The following is a 13133-nucleotide window of genomic DNA, read 5'->3' as shown; positions in this document are numbered from 1 at the left end:
CAAGAACAATCAATCTTGGGTCAAGATGAAGCACTGAATGTTGGGAGCTGCAGTCTCTTTGTGCCGCAGCTCCATAGTAAAGGTTGTTTATAACACACTACCTTTTTAAACAAATAAAATGTGGTGCTCAGGCACCAGCCAAGTTGCCACTTGGCTTTCAGTGGGGTGAACTTTGGACTGCAGATTTTAGTGTATTTTTATCTCCCTCAGAACCTCCCCATTTTGTTGTGAAACCTCGTGACCAGGTGGCTGCATTGGGACGGACAGTGACTTTTCAATGCGAAGCAACTGGAAACCCTCAACCAGCCATCTTTTGGCGGAGGGAGGGAAGTCAGGTAAAGCCAATTTTCTTTTCTTGTTTCATGCCAGTTTCTTTAAGCAATAATGCCAGATAGAGGATGGCAGTTCCTGCAGTTGTTTACCAGCTGAAGATAACTGCTAAGCCTGCAAATGCTGGACCCCATCTGCATTATTGTAATACATCATGTGAGTTTAAAAATATTGTATGTTGTGTACTAAATGGAAAGGAAAACTGTGTTCTCCCTACTGGACTTGTCTTTTTCCTAAAATTTAAAGGTCAGTATAGTAACAAGCTGGAAAGGATGAGTACATTCTTAGTGTCCTGTTAGATTCACAGTTTTCATTAATTGTTTCACTATTCAGAAAAATGATGTAATATCTATAGAATAATTAGAGATGGGACCAAACCAAAACTCTGCATCCAAAAGTCCCAAGAATTTGGATCCTGGCCTAGCGCTGTAGTTGGCTGAACCACAACATCATGTCCAAACACTAGCACATTTTGGAAAAAAAAAATGGATCTGGGCTTTGTGGCTTGCGCTCATCCAGAAAAATAACCTGCCGTGTTTATGTATCTTTGGCTAACTCAAATGTGTACAGTACTGCAAGTTGCTTCCCCTCCCTGTGCTGCAGTTTCCCTCTCTGTAAAATGGGGGGTAAAGATACTGACCTACTCTGTAAAATGCTTTGAGATGAAGAAAAGTACAATATAAAAGATATCAGGGGGTAGCCGTGTTAGTCTGTATCCACAAAAACAACAAAGAGTCCGGTGGCACCTTAAAGACTAACAGATTTATTTGAGCATAAGCTTTTGTGGGTAAAAACCTCACTTCTTCAGATAGTTATAAAAGATAGTTGTTATTATTCAATGCCCTAACATATCATTTTTAGGGGGGACTTTCGAAGGGAAGAAGTTGCATAAGGGATCATTTTCAGTGAAGATAGGGTATTTCTCATTTTTCTGTTACTGAGAGTATTGATTGATTCCTATTGCTCTTGGTGGGTAGTTACGCTTTTCTAAACAATAGTCAAAGTCAAGCAGAGCTTGGGATAGGCTCCTTTCTTTCTATTTGTTAAATATCTATCAAACTAAATGATGTGACTAGACAAAAATTGAGCTGGTTATCTCTAGTGTTAGTTCGTGATATAAGTAGGCTGCTACACTGGGTGCATTTTTATTTATTGGTTTTTCGGGGGGGGGGCAGTTAGTAGAGCTGTTGGTTTTTAATGCAAAACCTCTTGGTTTCACTGGGTCCCTTTTGACTTTACTGAGTGGCTAATAGTATGTAGCCAGAAATGGAGATGGAAAAGATTATTGACAAGTTTCTGCACTTGTATTGTAATTGAAGATTCTCTATCTTCTTTGTTTAGGCATCCTTAGGAAAAGCAAAATGTAGTCAGACAAGAGACAGCAATAAAAATAGTGTCCATAAAGTACAGAGAACTTCAAATATTTTCCCCTCAAAATGCCAAGCCATAGACAAAAATCTGAAACCGGTATTTGATGTAACGCATGTGTGTTATTTTGGTTTCAGCTCTGACTTTCATGGCCGCTGTTGGTACCATAGCATCTAACTTCAAACCAAAACTATGTCAAGGGAAACTTGCATAGGACTTTATTATACAATGTAGTACTGGTTATAGAACAGACACTATGATTAGTGAGACTAAAACATCTGTTTAAAAAGAAAACCTATAAAACATTTCTGTCTCCATTCTTTGGCAGTCTAAAGTTTAAACACAAATAAGTAAACTGGCATCTTTTTATACATTTTTGAAATAAAATCTAGTTCACTACAAGAAATGCTGCAACCTTGATTTTGAAAGATGGTTGTGTGAACATTTGCATGGACATTACTGTTGCAATATGCAGAAAAACCACAATTGTTTGCACAGTTATGGAATCTTTGGATATCAATACCTCTCCAACACCTATTTAAATTAAAGGAATGTCTGCTCTAGATTCCAATGGACGTTAGATCAGGCCTGTTAAGATACATCCAAATACGAGTTCACAGATGTGCCTACCTTTTTTCAAAAACAGGTCCCATAATTAGTATACAATAATAAAATGCTTTATATATATATATATATATAAAGATATATATATATAAAGATATATAAACAGAGATATTTTGTGCATAATGTGAATATATAGCATAATAAACTCACACATGTTTAGGCATATTAAGGTGAACATTGCAGATGTGTTACATTCTATCTAACCCATTTCTTTCTCTCCCTCTCCTAATTATATATATATATACACACATATATATATATATATATTCTAGAATCTGCTTTTCTCATACCAGCCGCCTCAGTCATCCAGCCGCTTTTCAGTCTCTCAGACTGGTGACCTCACAATCACAAGTGTCCAGAGGTCTGACGTTGGGTACTATATCTGCCAGACTTTAAACGTTGCAGGAAGTATCACAACAAAAGCATACTTGGAAGTTACTGATGGTAAAGTGAAGATACTTTTATTTTACAGTTATCAATTTTATTTAAAACCACAACGTCAGCAGTGGAAGAGCATGACTTCAGTATTGTCAGGTGGCTTGATCTGGTTGCCCAAGTACATACCCAGGGTCTCGTGGTGGGATTGTATTTAGGTGGCTAGCCTGAGCTGCTCCCCATGCTGCAGTGTCCACATGGCTATTTTTAGTGTGCTAGCTCAAACAGAGCTAGAGCTTGTCTGTATACCCACTCAGGGGAGCACCCTTCCAGCTGCTATTTTGACATATCCTGAGTGACAGGACAGATAAGGTGAAATCCTGGCCCACCTGAAGTCAGTGGAAGTTTTGTCTCTGACATCAGATGGGCTAAGATTTAACCCATGGAGCTTGGGTCAACTAACAAACTGAGTGAATGGCTACATGAAAAAATATATCATTAGAAAATCCTGATCGGTCAATAGCTGAAATTAATAAAGACATATTGATATTATCTGTGATATAGAGGTTTTTTTAAGTATTTTTCATCCATGGTGTCATATCAGGATATTGCCACAGCTGTTAACTATGCAAATACCAATTTATAATTTATTTTAAATTAAATAGCAAGTAAGGTAAGACCTAAATATAAAGCCTATAGATATATACATTATACAGAAAATTACCTCCAAACCAAATATAATAGCCTACATTTATGTAGCATCTTTTCTCCATAAGGTCCTCCGAACACTTTACACACCTAACAAATTGAACTTCCAACTGCACTGGGGATCATTTCAGCCATCTCCGGAGTGAGAGATTTAACAGTGTACTGCAACACATCAGAACAGGTTAAGACAAGGAAGTGAAGTATAAATCACACAATTGAAAATGCAGGGTGGCAATTAGGTATGCAAATGTAATTACCTGAGTTGGAATTTGGCCAAAACATCACTGTTAACACTCTTTGGTTGTGAAAAGTGTCATGGGATCTTTAATGATCACAAATGATCAGGATTTCAGTTTTATGTTTCACGCTAACAAACCAGGTTTCAAGTCACATCTGCTCCCGTTAGGCTGTTGAATGGATATTGTTTTAAGTTTCAGTTATTTTATAGTGTCAGCACATCTCAGGATATTATGAGCTAGGACAGGGATCGGCTCCAGGCCAATGGGGGCTGCAGGGAGTGGCGCACCACGGCCAGTGGGAGCCACGATCAGCCGAATTTATGGACGCAGCAAGTAAACAAACCGGCCCAAACCGCCCGTGGCGCACCACGTGCCAAAGGTTGCTGATCCCTGAGCTAGGAGGAGAAGCTACTGAAGTACAGTACCATAGGTTTCACTTCTGGGAAAATTGCTAATCTTCTGGTGCACACAACACATAGACAATGGTTTCTCCTTTGCATAAGTACTAAAAGTACTTTGTGCCATTATGTAAATACAGCGTTGAAATGACTCATCACAGATAGCTAATTTATGTTGAGTGTAAGATGCAGTAAAATTATTAGAAATACTGTGAAAGAGTCTTACTATGATTTCAAATCAGTACTGTCAGATAATTTTTCACAGAACTGAGTATAAGGAAATGCTTGCAAAACATTTTTTTAATTGAAAAAGCTGATATTTTTCCAGACAGCAGCTTTGTACTTATTCCACCCTACCATTAGTCAGCTTCATACTAGGAAACTGTGTGTCTGCATATTTGCTGAATTATTCCCTTCCCATCTGCCCTCTTAGTTATCTGTAAACGAATGTTCAAATTCCAAATCCCAAATTATACCGACCCATCGCATAGTAAGGTGTATATTATAAAGTAAAGAGTGTGCCTTTTCAAAGAAACTGAGAAATCCTTTTTTGTTTCATTATCACATCTAAAGACTATGGAACTCAGTGTGCCTAGAAGATGCCAACTCACAACTTCTGACACCCCTTCACCTCTGAAAATAATATATTGTATATCGTGTTAATATTCTGTAGCTGTGCATCATATTAATATACCCGGAATAATGCATGTCTCATACTTTAATTACTTGTTTAATTATCTTCAGTTTGTTTCAAAGCCTCAAGCAACGGCGGTTGCTTAGCTGATTAGAAAATTGCTTTCATTTGCAAAAATCCATTGCCTGTTGTTTCTTCTGGCAGTGATTGCAGACCGGCCTCCCCCAGTCATTCGACAGGGTCCTGTGAATCAGACTGTAGCTGTGGATGGTACGTTAGTACTCAGCTGCGTGTCCACGGGCACTCTAATGCCCACAACCCTCTGGAGAAAGGATGGGGTCCTCATCTCTACCCAGGACTCTCGCATCAAGCAGCTGGAGACAGGAGCTTTACAGATCCGATATGCCAAGGTAGCTTGAAATGGCAATGAATCTTTACACTGTTTGTAAAGGACCAAAAGCTTCAGCTCTGTAATATATGAAAACAATCTAAATCTCCACACACAAACATGCCACCTTAGTTCAGGATTTCACAGTTGCAGAGTAGTGTAGACAGCCAGAAAAACCAAAAAAGCCATGATGTTGTTGCCCTTACACCATATACATTCATAGCTACCGTGTTAAAAGATGAAAACTTTTTCTTCCAGATTCACAGGTAAAATTCAGGGTTTAGTTTCCTGTCCCTATATAGTACCTGTTCTTATGCTTTTTTTGGTTCAAGATTACACATGCATATGTGGTACAAAGTGTATGGAAGGTAGATCTTGACATATATATAAAATATTTAAAGTGGTTAATCAGCTCTGTGTGGATGATTTCCTTGGGGAATTGGAGCAGGATACCTGGCCAATATTTCTGTTCATTCCAGACAAGTTGTATGATGTCTTAAAATATTGTACTGCTCTAGAACATCTGTGGTTATCTGTAGAGTCTTTGTGCCTTGGTAAATCAAAGTAATAAAATAAAATCATTTGTAAGACTTCTCACCCAGCAGTGTGCTACCTGATGATGTCATGATTACCTGCTCACAGGAAACACCAATGCACTGTGCCAATGCAGAATTTGAACCTCTGACCTTTCGTTTCTGAGTATTGTGCGTGTTTTTTGTCTTTTTGTTTTTTGGTGCTGATAGTTGAGTATAGTCTCATTTCTTTGACCATAACTCTTTTGAATTGTGATTAAGTCACAGGTGGACAAATAATCCACTCTTCAGATTTGGATTATAATAGTATATGGGGATCCTAGTATTTGGTCTTCCACAGAGTAAAATTCACCCTAGTCCAGAGAGCCCAACCTGTACATGGCCCGGTGAACTACGTAAGCCCTGTTTTAAGGTTGAAATTTACTCCTGAGGCCCTGCATAAATCCCTAAGCACCACTTAAGTGGGAGTTTAAGTAGTGCATAGGCCCTTGTGTGGAGCTTTCTGAGTTTATTTCTCCCCATGGACTTCAGTGGGAGTTTGGCAGGGTAAGGAGTGATTTAGTGATTTGTCTGGCAGTTTCGTTCATTACAGAACGAGAATTAATACATTAAAAAGTGTTGGCATTTTCCTGTGCCTTTAAATAGAATGGAAGCAGTATGTACAGATTCTCACTTAGCAGTATGTGAAGGCCTGCCTTCTAACATGAGACGTTTCTGGTCGGGAAATTCTAATGTATGTATCCATATTCTTGGTGACATACTGATTTGTAGTTACTTTTCCTGCCCACCGAGTGCCTGATTGTTCCAAATATTTAGTTTCCTCTCTCTCCATTCAGCTCGGTGACACTGGCCGGTATACCTGCATTGCCTCAACTCCAAGTGGCGAAGCAACCTGGAGTGCTTATATTGAGGTCCAAGGTAAATCAATCAGGTTTTCTCTGCTTGACGAAAATCAGAAATTAACATGCAACATTTATCTAACTTGGTAATAAATTGATAATGCAGATGTGAACGTCATTGAACCCCCACCTACGTTCTATCCCTACTTAGCCTGTTTGTCCCTTTTTGTTAGAATTTGGAGTTCCAGTGCAACCGCCAAGACCGACTGACCCAAACTTGATTCCTAGTGCGCCCTCAAAGCCCCAAGTTACAGACGTCAGCAGAAATACAGTCACGCTGTCATGGCAACCTAATTCGAATTCAGGTGCAACTCCAACGTCTTATATAATCGAGGCCTTCAGGTATGAGGATTCTCATGTGACCTGGTTGTACTTACAGTTTATATATGGTTCAATTAGCATATTCTAACCTGCTGTTCTGTGTGTTTTATCCTTAGCCATGCAGCTGGTAGCAGTTGGCAAACTGTAGCAGAAAATGTGAAACCTGAAAGTTTTGCAGTTAAAGGGCTGAAACCTAATGCAATTTACCTCTTCCTTGTGAGGGCAGCTAATGCATATGGACTTAGTGATCCTAGCCAGATATCTGACCCAGTGAAAACTCAAGGTAAACCTATTTACTGAAGCATTTAGGCCCCACAGTGTCTGTAATGATATATTACAGAGCAATGTTAGATGTGGTGATCATATTTATGCGAACTTTAAAATGATGTCTAAAAGTCACTGCATCTACTAGATGGTAAACTTACATTGCTCAGAAGCTGCATTTTATTTAAAAGCTACTTGAAAAGGTTATCACGTTGACATAAGGGAACCCTAATAATTTTTATCCAAATATAGTTACACCTAATTGAGTGACCCGTCTTAGCAGCACTGTTAGTCTTTGGCTTTGTGAAGTTTTCACACAAACCCCCAAATTCTGTGGAAATTTCATAATTTTCATACTATCAATTTAAAAGGAGAGAGAATCAAGCTGCGGTTATGATTCACAGAGAGAGAGCATGTAGTATTATGTGCTGTATGTTGTACTGGGGAAGCAGAGAAATTAAAAATTTGGAGGATCAGGATACCACTTCACAAGTAAAGTGTAATCCTCAGCAAAATGCTTACTATTAAAGGTAAGTCCAGTGCGGGAAAAGAGACTTCAGTAAAGCCACAACCCCTATAGTGAAGCAGATGGAATTAGTGTCCCCACACTACTATAATACCATTGCATAAATATGAATAAGGAATCATCTGAAATACAAACACTATTCCTCGGGCAGATAGAAATCATGGGCCCAGTAATATAATTATAATAAATTGTAATAAATTTAGCTTAATATAGAAAACAAATGAAGTTGTGACACAGCACATAGGCACTGTGCAGTCAGAACTGTGCATTCATGGGTTTCCAATCTGATATTCATTGATATTGATTGATATTGAATTCATGAGAATCAAAGATTGAGAAAATAACACAGATGTGAAAAACTTCTGAAGGTGAACCAGTGCAGACGGGGAAGTTCTTAATCTGATGGCCAGTCTACCTCTAAACTCAGAACACTAGTTGTCACATAGGCAAATTACCCATTTGCCATCAGATGTTATAAAACAGTCCTGAGAAAATGCACATACATAAATCTAACACAATATGCTATTTATGCTAAAAGCAAAATTCTCTCTCTCCTCATCACCATATTATCTGAGTGCCTTTCAAGTATTTACTCCTGAGGGAATTCTGTGCCAAAAAATTAAAAATTATGCACACAATAATTATAGCCTAAGGCTCTGGAGGAAGTTTGGGTGCAGGAGGCAGTTTGGGGTGCAGGCTCTGGGAGGGAGCTTGGGTGCTGGGTGCAGGCTCTGGGCTGGGGCAGGGGGTTGAGGTGCAAAAGGGGAGTTGGGGTGCAGGCTCTGGGAGAGAGTTTGGGTGGGGCAGGGGTGTGGGCTCTGGGAGAGAGTTTGGGCTCTGGGCTGGTGCAGGGGAGGAGGGGGTGTTGGGTGTGGGAGGGAGTTTGGGTCCTGGGTGTGGGCTCTGGGCTGGGGCACGGGGTTGGAGTGCATGAGGGGACCCTGAATTTGCTGGAGCCCGGGCACTATGAGCCCATACAAGTCGCCACCCCTGCTAACCCTGTGTGCCTACCCCATGCCTTGCCTCTGTTTGGGGAGCAATCCCCCCCCCAAAAAAACTGCACATATGGTCACAACCCCTCCTCCCCACGGCGAGGCTTCCCTTTGCTTCCCTGCTGTTTTCTGCAGGGAAAAGCAGGAAATGTGCAGTGATGCCGTTTTCTGTGGGCGTGCCGTCCTGCAGAATCCCCCCAGGAGTAAAAATTTGTGTCTTTAGCCTGCCTTGTGCATAATAAATAGACACCCCCTCAATGGTGATCCTGCAGGCACGCATGTCCAGCGCCTTTCCCCATCTCAGAGACTGCTCCAGGCATGCTGGAACAGACGCACTGCCTGGGCTGCTGGAGATGAGGCATGTGTCCCCCTGCAGATCTTTTTTTGCATTTTTCTGCACGGGGGTACAGAAAAATGTGGGCCCTATAAATTCTGCACCCCCGCACTGGTGCAGCATCCCCCCAGGAGTAAGTATTTCAGAAGAGAATTAACAATGATAAACTCTCAATTTCTTACTAACCAGCCTACAGGAGAATTAGTTTTATTAGTTTGCATTGTGTGCGCGTGAGGACATGCATTGTTGTCCGTGAGTATATCTACACTGAAATTAGAGGTGTGACTGCAGAATGTGAAGACATACCTGAGCTAGCTTTGATATAGCTAGCTCAGATAATACCTGTGAAGCTGCAGTAGTGTGGGCTAGCTGCTGGAGTGCATATCCCAGGTCCCAGTAAGTTTTATACAACCCATGCTGCTGACCATGCTGCCACAACTTTGCTTCTATTGTTATTTGAGCAGCTAGATCAAAGCTGCTACATGTGCTGCAGTCACACCTCTGATTGCAGTGTAGACGTACCCTGTGTGAAGAAGTTCCTGAGGGAAAGCAAATCAAAGAAATGAGTTTTACATTTAATTCAGATTGCTTGGGTTTTGGTCATTCTCTTGTGCGAATTAATTACACAATTTGGCTCAAGCTCCTGCGAAAGTTCCATCCTCTGCACCCACAAGCTTCCCCTGTTGGATGACAGTTTCATTGTTCCAGTAGAGCATAGCCATCATGGGAGATCATGGTCACAGAGGGAGAGATGATCTCTCAAATAGTTAGGGCTAATCCCATGGATGGGTGTAAATAACAAGGCCGAGACCTTGAAGTGATTTCTGTGTTCTATGGGAAGACAATGTAGGGGCAATTCGCTGGGGTTTCGTCGATATGGCAACCCGTGTTGCTATGCAGGCAGGCTGCTGTGTTCTATACCAGTTGAAGTTTTTCAGGATTTGTGGCTTCAATCCTAAATCTGAGTTGTTATATCAAGCCTGAAACTCCCAAATGCGTATATCACTGGGGCCTAGTGTGCTTCTTATAAGATGAGACAAAATAATCGGGTTAATTGAAGATGGAAGTGTTTTTTTTTGCTTTTGTGGCTATTTGGATCTCTAGTAGAATTGAGGAGATCAAAATGGCATTAAACCTGTATGCCAAATGAACAATCTCAGAGCATATGTCTTCAGTTGTGGGAAATGTTATAAACGAGGTTAGTTCTTGAAAGCATTTCCCTCTTCCTCCCAGTATCACCTCAGTCTCACATGAATTCCTCTCAAGCCAGAATAGGTCAAAATTGTCTTCTGGTCATAGAGGCTGATTGCTTTGGAGATCTTGTGCTAAATATAGTTCAAATGTGGCAATCCCCTTCTCACCCTCTCACTCAGCCATTGCCATTTTAGTATTAGTAAAGTCTGAACAATGTGCTTCGGAGACAGAACGTTGACAGTCTTTGCTCTGGAAAGCTGAAAGTTGAAATGAGAAAGCCAAAGAGTAGATAAGCTGTACTGAGTAGTTCAAAGGTGTAGTTCACAGGTATGAATGACAAGGTTTGTTAACCGTTTATTATATTGTTGGTGACTCAACTGTTGTGCCATCTTCTGTTTAGGCTGCTAATTATTAAGATGACTCTCCCTTTAAGCTCCAGGCAAAAGGATGGTCAGAGATTTACACAAATCCAAGTTGCAGAAGTTACTGTCTTTAAGAGTATCAGAAGGAGGAAAAGATGCATGGATTTGTGGACAATTTGGCAGAATGTTTTTCATTTGGATACAGTAGCTGCACAATGGTGTATTTATTTTAAAAAGTCTTCATGGCTAAGCAGACAGATTTGTCACCCACTGGTTGCACATAGGCCACACGCTGATTATTTAGTTTTGAAATAATCCCACACTCTTGTGAATATGTTGGAAAAGCTGTGTGACAAATTGCCAGGTGGCATAGCTCTTACAGTCTCAAATGTGGACTGTGTTGCTGGATAAAGAATTTGTTCACATGCCAGTAACTTCATACATATATAGATAGATAATTTCTTAATTTGATGGTCAGTGAATTATTTAAAAATACACTGGGTAATGGGCTGGAAATGTAACCATCCCCTCAAAAGTTACACTTTTTTATGTGTCCCCTTCATATTTTATATAAGCAATTTCCATAGGGAGGTCATCAACATTCTGCCGCTCTCACTCCTCAGATGGACTCCTCAGATGGACCCACCTGTAACAAACTCATGGATCTGGCTTTGTTGCAGGCATGGATATGCACATACACCTTTCCTCTATGCCCCCTCTCTGGCCATTCTTGTGAACAGGCAGATATTGAAATTGCCAAGAATCCTACTGAATGTTTCAGAAAGAAGAATGCTTGTAGATTTCAGAACCTTGCCTAAACACTAGAAAAGATTAGACTGAGAGAGTAGTATCATGGAGCGAAGTGTGTGTAACATGCTCACACATATCTGTGATTGTTTAAAAAAAAAATCAGCAGTTTTCATGTCATGTGAATTTCCGAGCTTGAGGTTTTCTCTGTTGCCAACATAGTTTTTGTGTATAATGAAGTGAAAAAAAGGGAAATTATGAAATGAATATAAAAATACTGTACTCTGATATCCATGGTACACATACACTTCAGATATCATGGTGATGAGTGCACTATAAATGTGTCATATGGGGAGAGTCATTTCTTTTCAGACCAAGATGCTTTCTGAGAGTTGTACATGGAAAACATCCTCACCCCATTGTACCAGCTCAAATGATAGAACACATCAAATGGAATTCCTCTTTTCATATGTATGAACAATTCTTTCAACAATAAGAGACCAGTATTGGATTTGCAAATATCAAGGGAGACAGAAAGCAACTGCGCTTTGGCCCCTGTTCACTGAAGTCTCCTGCCCTTGGAAGACCTTGTATCTGTGTGGTTCATTTCCCCTCATTTAATTACTATACTACAGTTAATAGGTAATTAAAAACCAACAATAACACTTGCTAGAGTGCTACTGAATTTATTTTTAGACACACCTACTCTTCTGCCCCTCCTTGATTGTTTCCTGGTTTCTATGGTGTTTGGAGTGTGCTGTAGGAGATTCCCCTTCCCTGCAGGAAAGAGAGATTTGCATGATGAGAGGTGATGCTACTGCTGTAATTTACCATAGTTAACCCTGACCTTGTTCTTTCTTTTTACTCCTTGCTCCCAACCCACCTACCCACCCACCCATATCTTCCCTCTCCCCACATTGCTTCCACTGAAAAAGCAGATTGGTTTTGGCCATTTTGCTGTGGAAATGCTTCACGTAGTTCTATTTCCTGCACATTTGGGCTCTTCTAGTGGGTACTGTGATTAAGCCTATTTGTCAATCAAGTTATGTACTTGGAAGACTCAGTTCAGTTATAAGAATGGGTTCTTACATTGTTCCAGATGTTCCACCTACAAGCCAGGGTGTGGATCACAAACAGGTCCAGAGAGAGCTCGGGGATGTGGTTCTGCATCTTCACAACCCCACTATCCTTTCTTCTTCCTCAATTGAAGTTCATTGGACAGTAAGTAAAAGTTATAAAATGGGAGGTGGGTTAGGGAACTTTTATTTAAATCCCAATACTACACCGCACTGTTGATGGGGGAGTTAAACTATATCAAGAAGCTATGAAAATAGCTTGCTGTTGTACATGAAAATCACTTCATGTGTATTGGCACTTACAGCACTCCCCTGACTGTGCCTGTCTTAATCAGAACCTAGATTATCTTCTCATTCTACAGAGAGTGCTATGCCATATCCAGGGTGCTCAGCATCGTTTGTCAGGAGGTGAAGGGACTGATCCAAAGTCAAGTTCATGAGAGCCATTCCGTTGCATTCAGTGAGAGGTGCATCAGGCCCTAAGTCATGTTTGAGATAACACTATAGCTCCTCTGTCTATCAACCAGAGTTGCAGGAAGTGGTATGTGGTAGTTGCCATGCCCACCCACCCCAGATCAGATATTGAGAAATGCACTTCCTCCCACAGCACAGCAATTACTAGCTTAAAAGTGAACACACATGCGGTGGGAAAGAAAAACACAATGGGAAACAATCACACTGGTCAGTAGCAGTTAGGTCAGAAGTATGGAGGTTATGATGGAAGAGGAGGAAAACCAGGGCAAGAAAAGAAAAAGATACTATAGGAGTCCCCAAGGGAGGGGGTAGGAAGAGATACAGAGGAGGGACAAGGAGAGAGAATG

General features: G+C 40.6%; 1 protein-coding gene across 1 annotated transcript in view; it reads left to right on the top strand.

Moving 5' to 3' along the window:
- ROBO1 (roundabout guidance receptor 1) overlaps positions 1-13133 on the top strand; it is an 868975-nt gene that overhangs the window by 786780 nt on the left and 69062 nt on the right. The window contains exons 9-15 of the mRNA XM_077815450.1: positions 211-335; positions 2595-2766; positions 4881-5086; positions 6434-6515; positions 6670-6838; positions 6934-7100; positions 12336-12457. Coding sequence (XP_077671576.1) covers positions 211-335; positions 2595-2766; positions 4881-5086; positions 6434-6515; positions 6670-6838; positions 6934-7100; positions 12336-12457 — 1043 coding nt within the window. The remainder of the gene's footprint in view (positions 1-210; positions 336-2594; positions 2767-4880; positions 5087-6433; positions 6516-6669; positions 6839-6933; positions 7101-12335; positions 12458-13133) is intronic.

The sequence above is a fragment of the Eretmochelys imbricata genome, chromosome 1 (assembly GCF_965152235.1).
Source record: "Eretmochelys imbricata isolate rEreImb1 chromosome 1, rEreImb1.hap1, whole genome shotgun sequence".
In the NCBI taxonomy this organism is placed as follows: Eukaryota; Metazoa; Chordata; order Testudines; family Cheloniidae; genus Eretmochelys; species Eretmochelys imbricata.
The sequence above is the reverse complement of the archived record's forward strand: the minus strand, read 5'-3'. Positions and strand labels throughout refer to the sequence as shown.